The sequence below is a fragment of the Chlorocebus sabaeus genome, chromosome 6, assembly GCF_047675955.1.
Source record: "Chlorocebus sabaeus isolate Y175 chromosome 6, mChlSab1.0.hap1, whole genome shotgun sequence".
Lineage (NCBI taxonomy): Eukaryota > Metazoa > Chordata > Mammalia > Primates > Cercopithecidae > Chlorocebus > Chlorocebus sabaeus.
In genome coordinates, this window is record NC_132909.1 from 47,935,268 (window position 1) to 47,958,113 (window position 22,846).

A 22,846-nucleotide genomic window follows, 5' to 3' on the forward strand; every position below is an offset into this window, starting at 1 on the left:
GGCCAAGTCATCTCCCTTGTTTAGAGGAGGAGGCCAGGCTCAGAGAGGGAGAGGGGTTGGCCCAAGGGCACAGAGCGGTCGAGTGGCCAAGGCCAGAAGGTGCACCCGCAGGGAGAAGGGGTCAGCGGAGCCATCTCCCTGGCCGTTGTCACTGGGACACTAGAGCCGCGCCTTCCCCAGGCCTCCGCCGAGGCCGCTGGCGCGGGTCCCGCAGTGCCAGGGCCTGTTCCCTGCGCTCCGCCCGGGATGCTGAGGCCTCCGAGGGCTCCGGAGACGGTTTAGGGGGCGGGGGCGCGGAGGCGCGGCTCCGAGCAGGGGGCGGGGGCTGGATGCCGGAGAGGCCACTCACCCCCGCCCACCCCAACTCCCCTCCCTTCCCAAACACGCGGTCCCCCTTCTCCCGCGCGGCTGCTGAGCCTGGGCTGGGCGCGGGGGAGGCGGGGGGCATCGCGGAGGGGATCCCGCCCCCTCCCCCGGCCGCCCGGCGCCCCCACACCCACGTAAGCGCAGGGTTGGCCCGGATCCCACCGGCAGCACAGCGCGTCCCGGCTCCGCGCCGGTGCCTCCACCGTCCAGTCCCCACGCCGGCGCTGCACCGTCCCTGGCGGGTCCCCGCGGCCCCGGCCGGGCGCTTCGCCGGGCTCCGGCTCCTGCATCCGGGCGCAGCGCGCAGGCCGAGGCGCTGGCAGGCCGCCCCCGCCGCTCCGAACGCTGGTGAGTGGGGGCTCCGCGGCTCGGCGCGGGGACTCGGTGGGGCTGCGGCGCGGAGGTTGCGGGCAGGTGGGGATCCGTGGCGCTGGGCTGAGGCGTGTGGGGCGCTCCCTGCACCCACGTCCCCACCTCTCTGCCGCCCTTTGTCTCTGAGCTCCTCCTTGCCCCTTAGAGCCGACGCCTCCGCTTTTCTCTGGGTCGTTCTGGTGAGTTTCCTATCCCCTTAGTTATCCCGGGTCTCCCTGCCCCATATCGCCACCTCCCCAACCCGTGGCCTCCGCTCCACAGGCGTGTTTCCAGCACCGAGCCTGATGCCTCGTGCATTTATAGGGCTCGATTGCTTTCTCTATCAGAGGGCTTATTTCACCAATTTCAGATATATCTGATGTGGCTGAGGCTGCAAGGGGTCTGGGCATTAGTGTGTGTGTGTGTGTGTGTGTGTGTGTGTGTGTGTGAGAGAGAGAGAGAGAGAGAGAGAAAGAGAGAAAGAGAGACAGAGAGACTGAATTTGTGAGTGGGATAGCCGTCCTGAACAGGTGTGTGGAGCTGAATGTTTAAATGTGAGGATGATTTCAAAAGTCTGAAGTTTGTGTTTTGTGACCTAAAGAGTGTGTGTGTGTGTGTGTTTCTGTGTGTATGTAGGAATTGTGTGACTGTCACTGCCTCTGTAGGATTTAATCTATGAAGGGTGGTTGTGCAGAGCCACGAAAGTGTGTGTGGTTGTGTGTCTGAGGGTGTACATGAATGTGTGTGTGTGCAGAATTGTACGACTGTATGCCTGGAATTGCATTTCTGAAGGTGTGTGGTTGTGCGCCTGAGGGTGTACATAAATGTGGGAAGTGTGTGTGTGTGTAGGGATTGTATGACTGCATGCACGGAGCTGCATTTCTGAAGGTGTGTGTGGGTGTGTGTGTGGTTGTATGTCTGAAGAGTTTGCGTGTGACTGTCTGAGGTTGTGGATATGTCAATTGCATACAAGAGGTTTTCGAGGTTATGTGTGCCTGTGTGTATCTGAGTGTGTGTGATGTACGTGGTTTCCATCCCATCTCTCTCTCCCCTCACTCACTACTCTGGCTAGCACAGCATTGACATAAAATGTATAGAAAGCATTTTCAGTTTGCTCACTGTAGCTTGCTTTAGTTTTAGGGATGTAAGAGGCTCCAAGAGGTAGCCGACACATCTCGTCATATCGAAGTGTCTGGAGGTTGGGAGAACCGAGTGGGAAAGACCCATCCTCACCCCTCACCCTGTAGAGACTGGGGACACTAGAAGGGACATTTTCTGAGCAGGAAACCCAAGAGGTAAGTCCAGAAGAAAGCCTAGACCCAGGAAAGCCTAGAAAAGAGGGAAGCCAGGGTGGGGAAGAAGAGAGAGACCCAGAGAGGCCCAAGTGGAGGTTAAGATCACATTTCAAGTCAAACATTTTAAAAAACTAATATTATTATTAATTTGACAATCACAATGGTATAAACTTATAAGTGACGCAGACAGGACTGAGAAAAATTGATAAGAAGACATTCTCACACTTAATTCTTTTATTCATTTTATTCTTAATTTTGTGTGAGTTAGGTTTCTGCTTTTTATCAACCACAGTTGACAACTATATTATAGTCATCAGGTGCTAAGGTGCTGTTTTCTTTTCTTTTAGACAGGGTTTTATGCTGTTATCCAAGTTGGAGTGCAGTGGCACAATCATAGCTCATTGCAGCCTCAAACTTCCAGGTTCAAGCGATCCTCCTGCTTTAGCCTCTTGAGTAGCTAGGACTACAGGCACAGGCCACTATGCCTGGCTACTTTTTAATTTTTAAAAAAGAGATAGGGTCTGGCTATGTTGCCCAGGCTGGCCATGAACTCCTGGGGTCAAGTGGTCCTCCAGATTTCACTTCCCAAAGTGTTGGGATTGCAGGCATGAGCCACTGCGTCTGGCCCACAGATGCTAAGTGTTGTCTGCTCTTCTCCAGGGGTCAGCAAATTTTTTTCAGCAAATGGCCTGAGAGTAAATATTTGGAGCTTTGTGGCCCATACAATGTGTCCCAACAACTCAACTTAGGCATTGTAACTTGAAAACAGCTGTAGACAATAGGTAATGAATGAGTGTGGCTGTGTGCCAATAAAACTTTATTTACAAAAACAAGCAGTAGGCTGAATTTGACTAGCAGACCATAGTTTGTCAATACCGTACTATGGCGTGTAAGGAAGAGAAAAGAACCGGACAAAACCCTAGCCTCTGGAGTTTTCCTGACTGTTCAGATCTTAGCTGAATGATCTCTCTGGGTATCCACAGGCAACTTCCTGCTGTGGCTTAGGGACTGGAAACATAATATCCCAGACGAGAGGGAGGGATTGTACATTCCCTGTGTAGTCTGTGGTTCACTCCTTGGGAATTTTTTTTTTTTTTTTTTTTTCACAGCAAGGTGAGAAGCAGCATTGTTGTTTCAGGAGATGGATCCATTTGGAGCAGGATCCTAAGTGGGGCTTGGCATTTGGTATTTGGATTAGATCTAGAGGACACAGGGTCTCGAAAACCAGGGCAGATGTCCCATCCCTTGGATATGGTGGGGAGTGGAGGAGGGCAAGGAAGATCTCAGAAAAACCAGTGGCAGCAAAACAAAAAGCCAGGCATCTACGTACTGGTAAAACAGAGACCTCCAAGAAACTCCCAGCTGGACCTGGTTGAATTCAGGTACTGGGGATGAGGCTGGGGGGGCGGTGAGAAAATATATCAGAGAGCCTTGATCCCTTAGGAAGTAGATGGGGAAGCTGCCGGGCGCTGTGGCTCATGCCTGTAATCCCAGCACTTTGGGAGGCCGAGGCCGGTGGATCACCTGAGGTCAGGAGTTCGAGACCAGCCTGGCTGACGTGATGAAACCTGCCTCTACTAAAAATCCAGAAAAAAAAAAAAAAAAAAAAAAATTAGCCAGATATGGTGGCAGGTGCCTGTAATCCCAGCTATTCAGGAAGCTGAGGCAGGAGAATTGCTTGAATCCAGGAGGTGGAGGTGGCAGTGGGCTGAGATCATGCCACTGCACTCCAGCCTGGGCAACAAGAGCGAAACTCCATTTAAAAAAAAGAAAAAAAAGGAAGTAGATGCGGGAGGTGAACACATTCTCTTTATAGGTGTGACAATCCCAGGCAAACCAAATGGGTACAGAGTCCAGTACAGGATACAATATTTAGTGTCTTCCTTTAATTTAGAGAGTTTTTTTTTCTGAGTCAGATGAATCTGGTGTATTGCTGGACAGCAGACTCTGAAGGGAGAAGTAAAAAGGGTTTGTCATCGGACTATTTATGAAGATACTAGCAGAGAGGAGGACCCAGAGAGATCCAGGGTTATGGCGGAGGACTGTCCCATGGGAGCAGTGGTCTTAGGTAGAGGAGCACAGCTGCTGCCAAGTAGGGGCCTGGCACAGGGAGCTGGGAGACAGGAGAATAAATGCTCCATCTCAATCTCTTCCCACCCTCCATTCTCCTCCTGCCTTTAAAAGAATTTTGTGGCTGGGCGTGGTGGCCCACGCCTGTAATCCCTGCACTTTGGGAGGCGGAGGTGGGTAGATCACCTGAGGTCAGGAGTTTGAATCCAGCCTGGCCAACGTGGTGAAACCCCATCTTTACAAAAGATACAAAAATTAGCCAGGTGTGGTGGCGGGTGGCTGTAATCCCAGCTACTTGGGAGGCTGAGGCAGGAGAGTCACTTGAATCTGGGAGGTGGGGGTTGCAGTGAGCTGAGATGGTGCCATTGCACTCCAGCCTCAAAAAAAAAAAAAAAAAAAAAAAAAAACGAAAAAGAGAAGAACGTAAGAATGTTGTATACATCTAGAGGGTACAAGGGTAGTTTTGATACATGCATAGATTGCATGGTGATGATGTTTGGGCTTTTAGTGTAAACATCACTCTAATTGTGTGTGTTGTACCTATTAAGTAATTTTTCACATCCCAGCCCCCTCTCACCCTCCCACCCTTTCTTTCGAGTTTTCAGTGTCTGTTATTTCACTCTGTGTCCTTGTGTATACATTATTTAGCTCCCACTTATAAGTAAACATGCGGTGTTACACTTTGCTTCTAAATTATTTCACTTAAGAGAATGGCCTCCAATTCTATGTATGTTGCTGTAAAGAACATTTCATTCTTTATTATTGCTGATTAGTATTCCATTATATACATAACGAAACATAGATACAATAACATAATCAACAATGTAGCAAGAAAATGTGATAGCAATATAAATGTGATACAGATCTGTTTATCTATAATGTGACACACTTATCTGTATCACATTTTCTTTAATCGTCCATTGGTGGACTTTTAGGGTGATTCCATATCTAAGTGATTGCAAATATTGCTGTGAAGAAACATACCAGTGCAGATATCCTTTTGATACAATGATTTGTTTTCCGTGGGGTGGATATTCTGTAGGGAGGTTTCTGGATGGGATGGTAGTTCTATTTTTAGTTCGTTGAGAAATCTTCATACTGTTGTCCTTTCCACTGGGCAGATCAAAAGGGAGCCAGTGGGAGAGGGAGCCTAAGAGTGGGTCTAGAAGGAAGAACAGATTTCTCAGTATGCCTGGAGGAAGGGCACCACCCTTTCTTGGTTATGAGAACAGTGTAGGTTAGGAGGTATAGTACCTATAGCACACAGTGCTTTTAGGGACCTACAGAAACGTCTTCCCTTCCTTCCCTCCTTCCTTCCTTCCTTCCTTCCTTCCCTTCCTTCCTTTCCTTCTCTTCCTTCCTTCCCTCTCTTCCCTCCCTTCTCTCCCTTCTCTCCCTTTCCTCTCCTCTCCTCTCCCCTCCCTCCCTCCCTCCCTCCCTCCCTCCCTTCCTTCCTTCCTTCCTTCCTTCTCTCTTCTCTTCTCTTCTCTCTCTTTTTTTTTTTTTTTTTTTTTTTGACAAAGTCTGGCTCTGTCACCCAGTTGGAGTGCAGTGGTGCAATCTTGGCTCACTGCAACCTCTGCCTCCCAGGTTCAAGCGATTCTCCTGCCTCAGCCTCTGGAGTAGCTGGGATTACAGGCGTGTGACACATCCAGCTAATTTTTGTATTTTTCGTAGAGATGGGGTTTCGCCATATTGGCCAGGCTCGTCTCGAATTCCTGACCTCAAGTGATCCTCCCGCCTCGCCCTCCCAGAGTGCTGGGATTACAGACGCGAGACACTGCGCCCTGGTCGTTTTCATTTCTTTTTGTTCCCTTTTATTTTGAGTTGATACGAAATACTTGTACATATTGGTGGGATACAGAGTGATATTTCGATACATGTATACAATGTGTAATGATCAAATCAGGATAATTAGCATGTCCATCATCTCAAACATTGATCATTTCTTAATGTGCGAACGCTCAGAACCTTCTCTACTGGCTTTTTAGAAAATATAGAATAAATGATCATTAACCATAGTCCCCCTATGGTGCTGCAGAACACCAGAACTCATTCTTTCTCTCTAGCTGTAGTTTTGTATCAGTTAACCAACCTTGCCCCATCCTCCCCTCCTGCCTGCCCTTCCCAGCCTCTAGTACAATTCTACTATTTCCCTGATGTTTTCATCTCTTTTAAAATTAGAAGACAGAAACAAGCGTTTAGGTGAAAGAAAATGCTATAATGTATAATATTAACATATTCATTTTAATTTTTATTTTTTTTAGAGTGGGTGCGGTGTCTCGTGCCTATAATCCCAGCACTTTTGGAGGCTGAGGTGGGAGGATCACTTGAGCCCAGGAGTTGGAGGCTGCAGTGAGCTGCACTCCTGCCTGGGTGGCAGAGCGACATTCTGTCTCAGGTCTTGAACTCCTGGGCTCAGGTGATCCTCCCCACTCAGCCACCCAAGTAGCTGGGATTAAAGGTAGGAGCCACAGTAGCTGGCTCCATTTTTAAAATTGAGGGCAAATTCACATGACACGGAAGCAACCATTTGAAAACGTACAATTCAATAGCATCTAGTATTTTCATTATGTTGTGCAATAATTATCACCTCTATCTCGTTCTGAAATAATACATTTTTCTTTATATGAATGCAGTTGTAAAACAGAATTTTAATGTAGACTTTTTTTTTTTTAAATGAAGAAAAGGGTGCACAAAGAGAAATCACACAGGCCCATGAAAATCACAATTTCTAAGCCACCCTGTACATGTGAAGTGTTTAGTTGGTAGATGGGTGGGCAGGTTTTAATTTTTATATGCATTGTATTTAATGTTGATGAAAAATATAATTCACATTTCAAGTAGGGGTCTAAAGTTTCCATTTTACATACATTTTTAATTTTAATTTTTTAAGTAATTATTTATTTATTTTTATTTTGAGACAGAGTCTCACTCTGTCGTCCAGGCTGGAGTGCTGTGGTGCGATCTCTGTTCACTGCAACCTCCACTTCCCGGGTTCAAGTGATTCTCTTGCCTCAGCCTCCTAAGTAGCTGGGACTACAGGCACCTGCCACCATGCCCGGGGTAATTTTTGTATTTTTAGTAGAGGCGGAGTTTCATCATGTTAGCCTGGCTGGTCTCGAACTCCTGAGCTCAAGTGATGTCTCCGCCTTGGCCTCCCAAAGTGCTGGGATTATAGGCGTGAGCCACGGCGCCTGGTTCGGTACTGTTTTTTAGATAAGTGAATTAGGACACATGGATATCGCCAAATATAAGGAGGAGACACGAAAGTCTGCAGTTTGGGAAACAGCAGTACAGTGCCTGCCACCCCAGCGGGGCTCATGAACATCACACTGTGGCCAAGAGTCATTATCATTTCATTCCCAAAGGACTCCCCGCTCTCCGTGTTGCTCACCTGGGCATTCAGGCAGAGTAGCCGCATTTACTGGGCACCTGCTCTGCTGATTTTGTCCTTGTGAAAAGCCTCCAGGCTGGACACAAAACCGTCTTAATTGAGAGGACTAGCCTCCGGGTGCTTTGTCTAGGGCTCCATATGCAGCTGGTACTTCACAAAGGCTTGTTAATTTCCTTTGAGCCGCTGGGGCAGCCCCCAGAGGCTTGTGATAATCTCAGTGAAAAAAGAATGGGCTGGAGTCAGGGAATGTCAAAAGGGTCCATTATTTTGTAGTTTCCTCCTCTTCCCTGCCATTCCCAGGAATGATTCTGGAGACTTGACCTTTTCCTGCCAAGACCTGACCTTAGAACCCCAGGCAGCGTCTCAGGTGTCCTCAGATGGGCACATCTCAACAGACTGACCTTCCCCCTCCCCTGCCTTTTTTTTTTTTAAATTTTATTTTTATTTATTTGTTGCTCTTAGAGACAGGGCTGTGCTCTGTCACCCAGGCCGAAGTGCAGTGGTGCAATCACAGCTCACTGCAGCCTCAAACTTCTGGGCCCCGGCGATCCTCTTGCCTTGGCCTTAGAAAGTGTTGGGATTACAGGTGTGGGCCAGTGCGCCTGGCCTTTGTGCTTTTTTGGAGGGGTGGAGGTCTCACCATCTTGAAGATTGTAGCTCACTGTAACCTTGAACTGTTGGGCTCAAGCGATCCTCCTGCTTCAGCCTCCCGAATAGCTAGGACTACCATCCCCAGCTGTTTTTAAATTTTTAGAAACAGGGTCTCACTATGTTGCCCAGGCCAGTCTTGAACTCCTGGGTGCAAGTGATTCTCCTGCCTCCGCCTCCCAAAGTGCTGCGATTACAGGCCTGAGCCAAAACACCCAGCCACCCCCGCCTTCTGAGAGTCCTCAGGAGGCGCTCATCACTCTTCCCAGCCTTCGCCATCTGCCCACGCCTGCCTTCTGTCCTGGCCCTCACCAGCCCCAGGCTTCTCTGTTTCCCGCAGATAGACCATGAGCAGCCATGGCAACAGCCTGTTCCTGCGGGACAGCGGCCAGCGGCTGGGCCGGGTGGGCTGGCTGCAGCGGCTGCAGGAAAGCCTGCAGCAGCGAGCACTGCGCACCCGCCTGCGCCTGCAGACCATGACCCGCGAACACGTGCTGCGCTTCCTGCGTCGAAACGCCTTCATCCTGCTGACGGTCAGCGCCGTGGTCATCGGTGAGCTCTGCCTCCTGGAGGGCGGGGACTTCAGGGAACGGCGGGGACTTCAGGGAAATTCCTGGCCCGTACACATCTCTTTGCTCCACTCCCTCATTCTCACCTGCACACACCTCCCAGTCCCACTAGCCACCCTCAACCCCACATAAAGACACACCACACAGATGAATACGCATGTGTGCAAACACAACTGTGTGCACACAATGTCACATGCATATCCTTGTGTATACACACACACATATATACACATATACAATGTACAAACACACTTTGCGCACACACATATGCATGCATTGAACTTATAGGTGCAAACACAGAAACTTACATGCACACTTGTGCATGTGCATTGGAACTTATAAACACATTCACATCTCCACATGCATTCTCTTGAGTACTCGTGCACACACTTATGAGTTTAAAAACCACATACATTCGCATGTTTGAAAATAGTAACATACACACAAATCACACCTATAGATGTCCAGGAAAACACGTGTGCACATTCATGTGTATATGCACCTGTATACAGACACCTATGCCTGTTTACAAGTGAACGTCTACCGTCACATATCCTGGATATGTATACACTTACACATTTACATTTACACAGACATGGACACACATTTACACGGTATCAGTATGGTAACCCATACATGCAGACACTTCTACAATGTCTGCACACATCAGTGCACACACGAATACACACACTCACAGGATATTTCTCTCCCTCACTCCCACCCTTGCCCTAGCCTTCTTGGGGTGGATGGACCCTGCCTAGGGCTGGGCAACCCAGACTTCAGTCCATGGACCCCTTCTTTTGACCTTAGGGGTCAGCCTGGCCTTTGCCCTGCGCCCATATCAGCTCACCTACCGCCAGATCAAGTACTTCTCTTTTCCTGGAGAGCTTCTCATGAGGATGCTGCAGATGCTGGTGTTACCTCTCATTGTCTCCAGCCTGGTCACAGGTGAGAGAGCCCAGGCCAGTGTTGGCCTCCAAGACCCGTCCAGAGCCTCAGCTTTGAACCCAGAGCCAAGGCCATCCCAAGCATGGGACCACTTCCCTGACGTGGCACCTCAAACGCGGAGCCTGCGTCTAGTCCAGGGTCCTTGGCCAAACAAAGCCCAGGTCCCGATCGGTCCCAGGTTCCAGACCCCATATGACTCCACCCCACGTAACTCAGTAGGCTTCCTGTCCTTTTCCTTGGAGGTAAAAATGCCAGCTTGCAAGGGGCTCAGTATTACCCAGAAGTGAGAGAAAGTCTTGGAGGGGCAGCCAGGGAGAGTGGCCGGGATATGGTGTGGATGTGCAGGGAGTAGCGTGTAGATTAGGGTGTGGAAGGTGCGTGAGATGGAGGTGACAGCTTAGTGGGTAGAGGGTGGGATGGGATTATGGTTGGCTTATGCAGGGGTCCACAAACTTTTGCTCTAGAGGGCTGGATAGTAAACATTTTCAACTTCAAGGGCCATATGGTCTCTTCTGCAACTAGAGTTGATCCTTGAACAATTTGGGCGTTAGAGGCACCAATCCCCACACAGTCAAAAATCCACATATAACTTTTTTTTTTTTTTTTTTTTTTTCCCGGAACCTCGCTCTGTTACCAGGCTAGAGTGCAGTGGCACCATCTCGGCCCTCTCACTGCAATCTCCGCCTCTCAGGTTCAAGCGATTCCTCCACCTCAGCCTCCCAAGTAGCTGGGACTACAGGCGCGCACCAACGCGCCTGGCTAATTTTTTCTGTTTTACTAGAGGTAGGGTTTCACCATATTGGCCAGGATGGTATTGATTTCCTGACCTCATGATCTGCCCACCTCGGCCTCCCATAGTGCTGGGATTGCAGGCGTGAGCCGCCGCGTCGGGCTCACGTGTAACTTTTGACTCCCGAAAAGCTTAACTGCTAATCGCCTACTATCGACTGGAAGCCTTACAGATAGCATAAACAGTTGGCTAACTCATATTTTGTATGCTGTATGTATTATATACTATATTCTTTTCTTTCTTTCTCTTTTTTTTTTTTTTTTTTTTTGAGACGGAGTGTCACTCTGTCACCCAGGCTGGAGTGCAGTGGCGCGATCTTGGCTCACTGCAAGCTCCGCCTCCTGGGTTCACGCCATTCTCCTGCCTCAGCTTCCTGAGTAGCTGGGACTACAGGTGCCCACCACCATGCCCGGCTAGTTTTTTGTGTTTTTAGTAGAGACGGGGTTTCACTGTGTTAGCCAGGATGGTCTCGATCTCCTGACCTCATGATCTGCCCACCTGGGCCTCCCAAAGTGCTGAGATTACAGGCGTGAGCCACCGCGCCCAGCTGTTATATACTATATTCTTAAAATATAGTAAGCTAGAGAATAGAATGTTATTAAGAAAATCAGGCCAGGTGAGGTGGCTTATGTCTGTAATCCCAGTGCTTTGGGAGGTTGAGGCAGGAGGATTGCTTGAGCCCAGGAGTTTGATATCAGCCTGGGCAACACAGTGAAACTCCAGTTCTACAAAAAATAAAAAAATCAGCAGGACGTGGTGATACATGCCCATAGTCCTAGCTACTCGAGAGGCTGAGGCAAGAGGATCACTTGAACCCAGGAGGCTGCAGTGAGCTATGATGGTACCACTGCACTCTAGCCTGGGCAACAGGGTGAGACTCTGTCTATTAAAAAAATGATAAGGAAGAGAAATTTTATTTACTATTAATTGAGTGGAAGTGGATCATCATAAAGATCTTCATCCTCATTGTCTTCATGCTGAGTAGGCTGAGGAGGAGGAAGAGGAGGGCTTGTCTTGCTGTCTCAAGGGTGGCAGAGGCGGAAGAAAATCCATGCATAAGTGTACTCGAACAGTTGAAATCCATGCTGTTCAAGGGTCAGTTGCACTCGATTCTGCCATTGTAGCACAAAAGCAGCCATAGACAATATGAGAACAAATGGGCATGATTGTGTTCCAATAAAACTTTATTTACAAAAGCAGGCAGAGGGCCGGATTTGGCAGGAGTAGCAGTTTGCCAATTCCTGGATTTGGGGATGGGGAAGAAGAAAAAAGCATGAAGAAATGGTTTCTTAGGTTGGGTTTCCTGGAAGCAGAGCCTGACTGAGATGGGGATGTCTGCACCAGTGATTTATTGCGGGGTAGCTCTCAAGAGAAACTCATAAGGGAGTGAGGGAAGTGGGACCGGACTGGGAAACCAGTGAAGCAAAGATGTGGGTTTCAGAAGAAGGCTGGCCTGTCAACCTGATTCCATGGGGAGCTCTGGAGTGTGAGCAGAACCACAGAGTTGAACCCCTCCCCAGCTCTGCTGCCACCTGAATCAAAGGAGTTGGCCATTGTGAATCCTTGCACGGTCATTCATTGGCTAGAGGTCTCCCCTGGGGTTTTTGTGGGCAAGGCAGTTCCTGTTTTGTTGGGGGCAATTTTCAGGAGAAGGAGAAGGGGGCAGCCTGAGCTATTTGTAGACAGTGCTCTTGGGGCTGAAGGATCAGCATATTGGCTTGGGAAAGGGTGTAGGAGTGGAGCACCAAGAATATGTGCTACAAAGGGTGTGCAGTGAGGTGGGTTGGAGGAAGGTGGGATTTTGGGATGAATAGTGGGATGACAAGCGGAATGAAAGTTAGGTTATGGGCCCGGCGCAGTGGCTCACGCCTGTAATCCCAGCACTTTGGAAGGCTGAGGCGGGTGGATCGCCTGAGGTCAGGAGTTCGAGACCAGCCTGAACAACATGGTGAAACCCCGTCTTTACTAAAAATACAAAAATTAGCTGGGCGTGGTGGCAGGCGCCTGTAATCCCAGCTACTCGGAAGGCTGAGGCAGGAGAATTGCTTGAACCTGGGAGATGGAGGTTGCGGTGAGCCGAGATCGCACCATTGCACTCCAGCCTGGGCAGAGGAGAGTCCGTCTCGGGAAAAAAAAAAAAAAAAAAAAAGAAAGAGAATAGAAAGAAAGAAAGTTAGGTTATGGTGCAAAACAAGAGGAAACAAGAGTTAATAGGGGATGGGGTGAAAGAGTGGAAAAGATTGGCTTGGAGTACAGGTAAGGCAGTAGGATAGTGGAATGTTGCTTAGGATAAGGGTTGGGGTGAGTGTGAGGGTGTGTATTTGGAAAATAGAATGGAAGTAGAAAGATGGTGGTGCTGGTGAATGGGTAATGGGTGGGTTTTGGGGTGGGCTGTAGGAAAAGGGATGCTTGGTGGGATGGCTGTTGAGTTGGTAATACGGGGAGGGTGGAACGGATGGCTGGGAGGGCTGGCATTGGGTATGCGTGGAGCTGCGGGGGGACCACATCATCTGTCCTGCAGGTATGGCATCCCTGGACAACAAGGCCACGGGGCGGATGGGGATGCGGGCAGCTGTGTACTACATGGTGACCACCATCATCGCAGTCTTCATCGGCATCCTCATGGTCACCATCATCCATCCCGGGAAGGGCTCCAAGGAGGGGCTGCACCGGGAGGGCCGGATCGAGACCATCCCCACAGCTGATGCCTTCATGGATCTGATCAGGTATGCCGACCTAAAAAATCACAATATACATATTTGGAAAAGGAGACTTTATTTGTTGTAAAAGGTTATAGCCTGCAAAGCGGTCATCCCACAGGCTGGGAAGTATGCGTCTGGTCAGGATCAGAGACAGGCACTTCTAAGGAGGAGGGGTTGGAGTAGGAGCTTTATGCTGAATAGGTTGGCTAAACATCCATATTCAACAGGTTGTAGGAGGAGCTATGAATATTCATGTAGGTGACCCTGATGCATGCATATTGAACAAACTTGCATGTAACATATGACCCCATGTCCACTTTGGGGTGGAGACTTAACATTTAGTTAACATTTAAATGTATCACATTTAGGCTTTATACATCAAAAGGTCTTTTCAGGACACGAAGGTACCCAAATGCACAACCTCTGTCAATGAGCCAGAAGCAGCCCATGGTCAGTGGTGTTATCAGGAGAAAGTTACTGAAACCGGCCTCTTGCCCAATCAAAGCTGTAGTTACAGCTGGTGGAACAAGGGCCCCATTAGTCCTTGTCTGTGAGCTTATGAGTTGTAATTATTTTAATATTGCTTATCTTAAGGCTAGTGTTTGTTTAACTCCTAGAGAAAAAGAAGAACCTTTTGGTAGCTAGAACACAATTTATTATTTGAGTGTAGGGTGCATGACTTCACCCCTGCCTGACATGGCCTTAGATCCTGCTTATAGTTTGGTGTCTTATTGCCACAAGGAGTGTGTTCTATCAGTCTTATGATTTCTGTTTTAATTAATTTAACACCCTAATTTAACATTGATGTGGGTTAGTTGTTGTGTGTAGATTATAAAAGGGAGAGGGTGTAAGGAGGCGTGTCTGACCTCCTGTCCCATCATGGCCAGGAACTCAGTTTTAAAGTTGTTCTGGGGTCCACTTGGCCACACGAGAGTCTGTTCAGCTGTTGGCGGTGGTGGTGGCTTAGGTGTTACTTTTAGTTTACAGGTGGCTGTACTCATTTTGATATGATTTCTGACTGTACTTGCAACAACTCATACTCAAGGAGAGACAAAGGGGACAGGCTGCTGCAGGCTGGACATAGCAGCACCCATAGTACCCATTTTTGGTACCCAATTTCTGCCCTGGAACCTTGCATATATTCTCCAGCGGCAGCGGCTGCTAGAATATGATCTTAGGATATGACCCTCAAGGTGAGGTCAGAACAGCTGGTGTTTCCCTAAGCATCATTGGAGGGTGAATGATTCTCTTAAAGCAGCATGATTTTTACATTTATATTTTATTTTATTTTTTACTTTAAGTTCTGGGATACATGTGCAGAACGTGCAGGTTTCTTACATAAGTATACATGCGCCATGGTGGTTTGCTGCATCTATCAACCTGTCATCTAGGTTGTAAGCCCCACATACATTAGGTATTCGTCCTAATGCTCTCCTTCCCTTTGCCCCTCCCACCCCCTGAAAGGCCCCGGTATGTGATGTTCCCCTCCCTGCGTCCATGTATTCTCATTGTTCAACTCCCACTTATGAGTGAGAACATGCAGTGTTTGGTTTTCTGTTCCTATGTTAGTTTGCTGAGAATGATGGCTTCCAGCTTCACCCACATCCCTGCAAAGGACATGAACTCATTCTTTTTTATGGCTGCATAGTAGTCCATGGCATACGTGTGCCATATTTTCTTTATCCAGTCTATCCCTGATGGGCATTTGGGTCAGTTCCAAGTCTTTGCTATGGGAAATAGAAGCAGCACAATTTTTTAAAAAATTAACTAAATTTTTGATTTTTATTATTTAAAAAAATATTTTGGCTATTAATAGTTGCCTTTACTCTTTTAATTGTTTTTATTTTTATTTTTGCACTCCATCACCCAGGCTGGAGTGCAGTGGCATGAGCTTGACTCACTGCAACCTCTGCCTCCAGGGTTCGAGCTCTACTTGTGCCTCAGCCTCCAGAGTAGCTGGAATTACAGGCGCGTGCCACACCAGACTAATTTTTGTATTTTTAGTGGAGACAGGGTTTTACCATGTTGGCCAGGCTGGTCTTGAACTGCTGACCTCAAGTGATCCACCCGCCTGAGCCTCTTAAAGTGCTGAGATTACAGGCGTGAGCCACTGTGCCCGGCCTATGAAAAAAATTTTAATTTTTAATTTCAGTAGCTTTTGGGGAGCAAGTGTTTCTTTGTTACATGGACGAATTATATAATGGTGAATTCTGAGATTTTAGTGCATCTGTCCCGCTAGTAGTGTACATTGTACCTAATGTGTAGTTTTTTGTGTTTTTTTTTTTTTTTTTTTTTGAGACGGAGTCTTGCTCTGTAGCCCGGGCTGGACTGCAGTGGCCGGATCTCAGCTCACTGCAAGCTCCGCCTCCCGGGTTTACGCCATTCTCCTGCCTCAGCCTCCGGAGTAGCTGGGACTACAGGCGCCCGCCACCTCGCCCGGCTAGTTTTTTGTATTTTTAGTAGAGACGGGGTTTCACCGTGTTAGCCAGGATGGTCTCGATCTCCTGACCTCGTGATCCGCCTGTCTCGGCCTCCCAAAGTGCTGGGATTACAGGCTTGAGCCACCGCGCCCGGCCCCTAATGTGTAGTTTTTAATTTCTAACTACTGTCCCCACCTCCTGCTTCTGAGTTGCTAGTGTCCATTATGTCACTCTGTATGTTTTTGCATACTCATAGCTCAGTTCCCACTTATAAGTGAGAAATACTGTATTTGGTTTTCCATTCCTGAGTTACTTCACTTAGAATAATGGCCTCCAGCTCCATCCATGCCACAGGCATTATTTTTATTTTTTTATTTTTTAAATTTTTTTTTTAGACAGAGTCTGACTTCTCACTCTGTCGCCCAGGCTGGAGTGCAGTGGCACGATCTTGGCTCACTGCAACCTCTGCCCTTCGGGTTCAAGTGATTCTCCTGTCTCAGCCTCCTGAGTAGCTCGGATTAGAGGTGCCCACCACCATGCCCAGCTAATTTTTGTATTTTTAGTAGAGACGGGGTTTTATCATGTTGGGGAGGCTGGTCTCCAACTCCTGGCCTCAAGCGATCCACCCATCTCGGCCTTCCAAAGTGCTGGGATTACAGGAGTAAGCCACTGCACCCAGCCTATTTCATTCTTTTTCACGGCTGAGTAGTATTCCATGGTGTACATATATCATGTGTTCTTTATGCACTCATCAGTTGATGGGCACTTAGGTTGGTTCCATTTATTTGCAACTGTGAATTGTACTGTGATAAACATATATGTGCAGGTGTCTTTTTGATATAGTGACTTCTTTTCGTTTGAATAGATACCCAGTAGTGGGATTGCTGGGTGGAATGGTAGATCTACTTTTAGCTCTTTAAGAAATATCTCCACCAGGTTCAGTGGCTCATGCCTGTAATCCCAGCACTTTGGGAGGCTGAGGTGGGCAGATAACGAGGTTAGGAGATTGAGACCATCCTGCCTAATATGGTGAAACCCTGTCTCTACTAAAAATACAAAAAATTAGCCAAGCGTAGTGGCAGGCACCTGTAATCCCAGCTACTTGGGAGGCTGAGGCAGGAGAATTGCTTGAACCTGGGAGGCGGAGTTTGCAGTGAGCCGAGATCGCACCACTGCACTCCAGCCTGGGCGACAGAGCAAGACTCCGTCTCAAAAAAAAAAAAAAAAAAAAAAAAGAAAACGAAATCTCCATACCATTTTCCACAGAGGTTGTACTAATTTACATTCCCACCAGCAATGTGTGAGTGTCCCCTTTTCCCCACATCAATGCCAACATCTGTAGTTTTTTGACTTTTTAATAATGACTGTTTTAGCTGGAGTAAGGTGGTATCTCATTGTGGTTTTAATTAGAGCAGCAAGATTTTTGCCACCCAGATTCAAGGCTAGCCTTGGTTCTACCTTAATCATGGGCCTAGGGGAAACCTAAAGTTAAAAGGGTTTAGGAGTTTTCTGTGGATTTTTGAGGCATCACTGACACACGTGTGTTTGAATGAAAGTCCTTGAGGTGATGTAGGGCTCTGGCCACGTGCTCAGACAGACCTGGATTTGAGGGCCATCTGCACCTCTTAGCAGGTCTGTGGCTCTGGGTAGCTTACATCAATTCTCTGAGCTTTGGTTTCTTTCTATGTGAAATGGGGCATTAAATACAACTTACGTCTGGGGTTATTGTAGTGTTTAAATCAGATGATAGCAAGATACTTGCTCAGTGCCCAGCCTAGAGGAAGCATTCATGTGCTGGCTGCATTACTGTTGTTCTTGGTGTTAGTATTACTGTTATCACCCTAGATGCCCTTCCATGGTCTAACCACTTTCCTTCTTCTGATGTTTTTCTGCAGAAATATGTTTCCACCAAACCTTGTGGAGGCCTGCTTCAAACAGGTCAGGGGGAAGTACACAGTTTGATCAGGGAGATTCGGAGGGTGGCGGGAGCTTGAGGCTGAAGGGATGGTCCAAGGGTAAGAGGTGGGAGGAAGGGCCAGACGGAGCAATGGGCAGGGGTTCTAGAGGAGTCTAGGAGAAAGGATGTATTTTCCATGGTGATCTGGGAGTGTTAGGGAGAAGGACTTAGGTCCGAGAATGGTAGCTCAGGCTTGTAATCCCAGCACTTAGGGAGGCCAAGGTGGGAGGATTACTTGAGGCCAAAAGTTCAACACCAGCCTGGGCAACAGAGTGAGACCCTCTGTCTTTAAAAAAAAAAAAAAAAAAAGATTAAAAAAAAAATTAGCTGGGCACGCCTGTCTCAGCTACTTGGGAGGCTGAGGTGGGAGGATTGCTTGAACCCAGGAGATCAAGGCTCCAGTGATCACACCCCTGCACTCCAACCTGGGTGACAGAGCAAGACCGCATCTCAAAAAAGCGAAAAAAAAAAAAAAAAAAAAAAGAGGACTTAGGCCAAGGACTTCCTGAGCACAGGGCTAGAGGAGGCATCGAGGCTGGTGTAGAGATTCCAGAAATTTTGACCATAGATGGTTGAGGGGAGAGGCCCTCAACTCTGGTTAAGCATTGCCCAGGGAGCTTGTGAACAATTCGGAATCTATACTACTTCCACACATTGGTTGTTCACCTCCTCATTCATTTATTCAGTCACTTATTCTTCAAAAAAAAATTTTTTTTAATTTATTTATGTTTAAATTCACACAAAAATTATATGTATTAATGAGGCATGACGATGTTTTGAAATATGTCTGCATTGTGGAGTGGCTCAATCAAGCTTATTAACATACCAATTACCTTATATACTTATCATTTTTTGCGATAAAAACACTGAACATCTACCCTTTTGGTGATTTTCAAATACACAATACATTGTTATTAGCTAGAGTCACCATGTCATATAATAGAGCTCTTGAACTTATTCCTCTTGTCTAGCTGAAATTTTGTGTCCTTTTACCAACATCTCCCCAGTTTTCCCTGTTTCCCAGTCCCTGGTAAGCACTATTCTATTTTCTGCTTCTATGAGTCCAACTCTTTTAAATTCCACAGATAAGCGAGAGCATGCAATATTTGTTTTTCTGTGCCTGGCTTATTTCACGTAGCACAGTGTTTTTCAGGTTCAACCCTGTTGTCACGAATGACAGGATCCCCTCCTTTTTCAAGGCCAAATAGTATTTCGTTGTATATGTATACCACATGTTCTGTATCCATTCATTCATTGATGGATACTTATGTAGATTTCATATCTTGGCTATTGTGAATAGTGCTACAATAAACATGGGAGAGCAGATATCTCTTTGAGATACTGATTTCATTTCCTTTGGATATATACAGTTGTGGGATGGCTGGTCCTACGGTAGTTCAATTTTTTCTTTTTTTTTTTTTTTTTTGAGACCGAGTCTCACTCTGTCGCCAGGCTGGAGTGCAATGACACCATCTCAGCTCGCTGCAACCTCCGCCTCCCAGGTTCAAGCAATTCTCCTGCCTCAGCCTCCCAAGTGTCTGGGACTACAGGCGCGCACCACCACGCCCAGCTAATTTTTGTATTTTTAGTAAAGACAGGGTTTCACCATGTTGGCCAGGATGCTCTTGAACTCCTGACCTCATGATGTGCCTGCCTCGGCCTTCCAAGGTGCTGGGATTACAGGCGTGAGCCACGCCCGGCCAGTAGTTCTATTTTTAATTTTTTGAGGAACCGCCATACTATTTTTCATAATGGGTTTACTGATTCATTCACTCATTCTTCCACGCACTGTTCAAATCATTCATTCACTCATTCGGTTCTGCTGGATAAGATCTTCCAGGGTGTGGGAACTGGGAATCAGTGGTCTCAAGGAATTTCTCCAGGCGATTCTGATGCATCCGCTGAATTGAGTCTGGGCGCAATCTCTCTCTATTTCAGTTCAAGACGCAGTACAGCACGAGGGTGGTAACCAGGACCATCGTGAGGACAGAGAACGGGTCTGAGCTGGGTGCCTCCATGCCTCCTCCATTCTCAGTGGATAACGGAACCAGCCTCCTGGAAAATGTCACTCGGGCCTTGGGCACCCTGCAGGAGGTGCTGAGCTTTGAGGAGACTGTACCCGTGCCTGGCTCCGCCAATGGCATCAACGCCCTGGGCCTCGTGGTCTTCTCTGTGGCCTTTGGGCTGGTCATTGGTGGCATGAAACACAAGGGCCGAGTCCTCAGGGACTTCTTCGACAGCCTCAATGAGGCTATTATGAGGCTGGTGGGCATCATTATCTGGTGAGTCCTGGTCCGTGCCCATGGGAAGATGGAGCCAGAGCTGGGAAGTCAGGCTATGGGGAAGCTGCTGAAGGCTTGCTGGGGACTTTTGGTCATTCATTTATGTATTGGGTAATTTATTTACCCACTCACCAACTCATTCACTCATGTCTTTCTGCAATGATTTCATCACTGGTTCACTTCCTTGTTCATCTGTTCATTCATTAATTCTTCTATGCATTGGTTAGTTTCATGGAATATCTCACTCTTTCATTCATTCGTGTCCTTCTGCAATGATTCATTCACACATTCACTCCTGTGTTCATCTGTTCATTCACTCATTCTTCTATGCATTGACGAAATCACTCATTCAGTGATTTATTCATCTACACTCATTCTTCCATGCATTGATTTACTCATTTCCTCATTCATTTATTGATTCTTCTATGCATTGGTTAAATCACTGGCCAACTCACTAACTCATTCATTCATTCACACTTTTCTGCAATGATTTGTTCACTCCCTTGCTTATCTGTTCATTCACTCATTCTTCAATGCCTTGACCAAACCATTCACTGACATTTATTTATCTACATTTATTATTTCATGCATTGGTTTCTGGATTTATTTGGTCATTCATTTATTTTTAAAAATTAATGTATTTTTAATTGACAAATAAAAACTGTATATATTTTCATGTGCAACATAATGTTTTGAAATATCTCTACATTGTGGAATGGTTCAGTTGAGCTACTAACATAGACGTTACCTCACATGCTTATTTTTTTGTGGTGACAACACTTAAGATCTAGGCAGGGTGTGGGGGCTCATGCCTATAATCTCAGCACTTTGGGAGGCCAAGGTGAGAGAATCACTTAAGCCCAGGAATTTGAGACCAGCCTGGGAAACATGGCAAGACCTGTCTCTACAAAAAATACAAAAAAATTAGCTGGGTGTGGTGGCATGCACCTGTAGTCCCAGCTACTTGGGAGGCTGAGGCAAAAGGACAGATTGAGCCTGGGATGTAGAGGCTTCAGTGAGGTGTGATTGCCAGGGTGACAGAATGAGACCCAGTCTCAAAAAAAAAAAAAAAAAAAAAAAAAAAAAAAGAGAGAGAGACCACTTAAAATCTACTCTCTTTGTGATTTGCAAGTACATGCTACATTGTTTTTAACTATACCTACCATGTAGTCCAATAGATCTCTTGAACTTATTTCTCCTATTTGACCGAAATTTTGTATCCTTGGTCAACATCTCCTCAACCTCCCTTCCCTGTGAGTCCCTGGTAACCACCATTTTACTCCCTGCTTCTGTGAGTTTGATTGTTTAGATTCCACAGATAAGTGAGATCATGTGGTATTTGTGGTATTTGTCTTTCTGTATCTTGGTTATTTCAATTAGCATAATGTCCTCCAGGTTCATCTGTGTTGTCACAAGCGACAGGGATTTATTCATCTCCTATGCATTGGTTAGTTACTATTCATTCATTCATAGCTTTCTGCAATGATTTATTCACCCACTTACTTCCTCATTTATCTCTTCACTCACCAATAAATTCACTTATCATTCTCATTTTTCTATCGGTTCATTCATTTTCTTATTCATCTCTTCACTCTTCCATGCGTCAGTTAATTCTCTCATTTATGCATTCATTCACTCGTAAATTTATCTACAAACTCATCCATGCATTAGTTAAATCATTGGTGGACTCATCTGTTTATTTACTCAGTTAAGTCATTTATTCATTCTAATTCATTCCTTGACCCACTTATTCATCTATGCATTTGTTATTCTTTCATTCATTTACTCAAGTATTCTCTTCATTCACTCATTTGTTCATGTATTTGTTCACTCAGCTACTAACTTGTTTCATCTACTTGTTTCCTTGCTTTTTCATCCACTTGCTAATCCTATCCTTCCCTTCCCTTCCCTTCCCTCGTCTTTCCTTCTCTAAATTCCTTCATTCCTTCAGAAATTTCTTTATTCACTCAGCAGGCATTTTCCCAGGCAGACTTTGTCTTGATCTCTGGAATACAGAGACACAATGCACTCATACTTGTCCTCAAGGAGCTCACAAAATCTTAGGGGAGACAGACACATTGTAGATCAATATAGCACAAGGTGGTAGGTTCTGTAGTAAAGGAACATTTAAGAAGTGTTGGGAACATGGAGAAGTGAGCAGTGAGTAGAGGGGTACACAGTGAATGCTTTCTGAAGAGGGAGTCATGAAGAAGGTCACCTGTTAACTGCATCTTGACAGGTGAGTAGGACTTCAACTGGACAGTGAGAGGGGAGACGTATTTCAGGCAGAGAGAAGAGAACATGCAAAGCTTGAAGGTACCTAAGTTGTTCGGAGAGTGGTGGGGCATTCAGGAAGGTGAGAGCATGGGGTAAGTTGGGAGTGGTGGTGGATGATATTAACAAGGCTGTCTGATTCCAAATGGGAGAAAACTTTGTACATCATCCCAAACAATTGGAAAGTTGTATAGTGTTATATGTAAAATGTTTATTTAGAAACAGAATGCTTGTTCCCTAGTGCCGCAAAGAAATAGCACTTGAACATAAATTTAATTATCTCAGCAAGGCAATTTTAGCTTCTGCAGAAAGGGTGCTCACTGCAGATGGAACAATGGCAAGAGCACACCTGAACAAAGGAGGGAAGCAATTTTTATCCCTTTCACAGTTTGTCCCTGCTACTGTGTCCTGTCTCCATTGGCTGGAGCCAGACCTTACAATCTAAACTAAAACCCAACTGGCTAATAACTTAAAACTTTTCTAAGTAGGTAAAAGCAATGGAAAACAGAGGAAAAGAGGAAGTTGCTTACAAAAGGACTTAGAAAAAGTAATAACATTCCCAAATAAGGAAGGGGTATAGGCTGCGAGCTGGGACGTGCCTGTGAGCACATCCAGCACCGATATCTTTGTTAAACTACAAGGACATAGAATGTATTATGTGCCTGTGAACGTGTCAATAGCTACATAGGATAGGGCTTAACAAAAAGTTACTAGCATAAAGTAAGGAGGCTTGAAGGAAGTTAGTCTTTAAAGGAAACGATTTTTAACACTTAAGAT

At 46.5% G+C, this 22,846-nt stretch overlaps 1 protein-coding gene across 2 annotated transcripts in view; it reads left to right on the forward strand.

Annotated features, from left to right (window-relative positions):
* Positions 1 to 226: 226 nt before the first annotated feature.
* The window catches only part of SLC1A6 (solute carrier family 1 member 6), a 33,904-nt gene continuing 11,284 nt past the window's right edge, over positions 227 to 22,846 (forward strand). The window contains exons 1-7 of one of the 2 annotated variants that reach the window (XM_073016850.1): positions 609 to 714; positions 1,852 to 2,012; positions 8,468 to 8,679; positions 9,507 to 9,644; positions 12,956 to 13,160; positions 17,452 to 17,494; positions 19,452 to 19,795. In XM_073016850.1, coding sequence (XP_072872951.1) covers positions 8,475 to 8,679; positions 9,507 to 9,644; positions 12,956 to 13,160; positions 17,452 to 17,494; positions 19,452 to 19,795 — 935 coding nt within the window. In that variant the 5' untranslated portion in view covers positions 609 to 714; positions 1,852 to 2,012; positions 8,468 to 8,474. Of the gene's footprint in view, positions 715 to 1,851; positions 2,013 to 8,467; positions 8,680 to 9,506; positions 9,645 to 12,955; positions 13,161 to 17,451; positions 17,495 to 19,451; positions 19,796 to 22,846 lie in introns of both variants that reach the window. The other variant, XM_037992071.2, reaches the window with a different exon arrangement.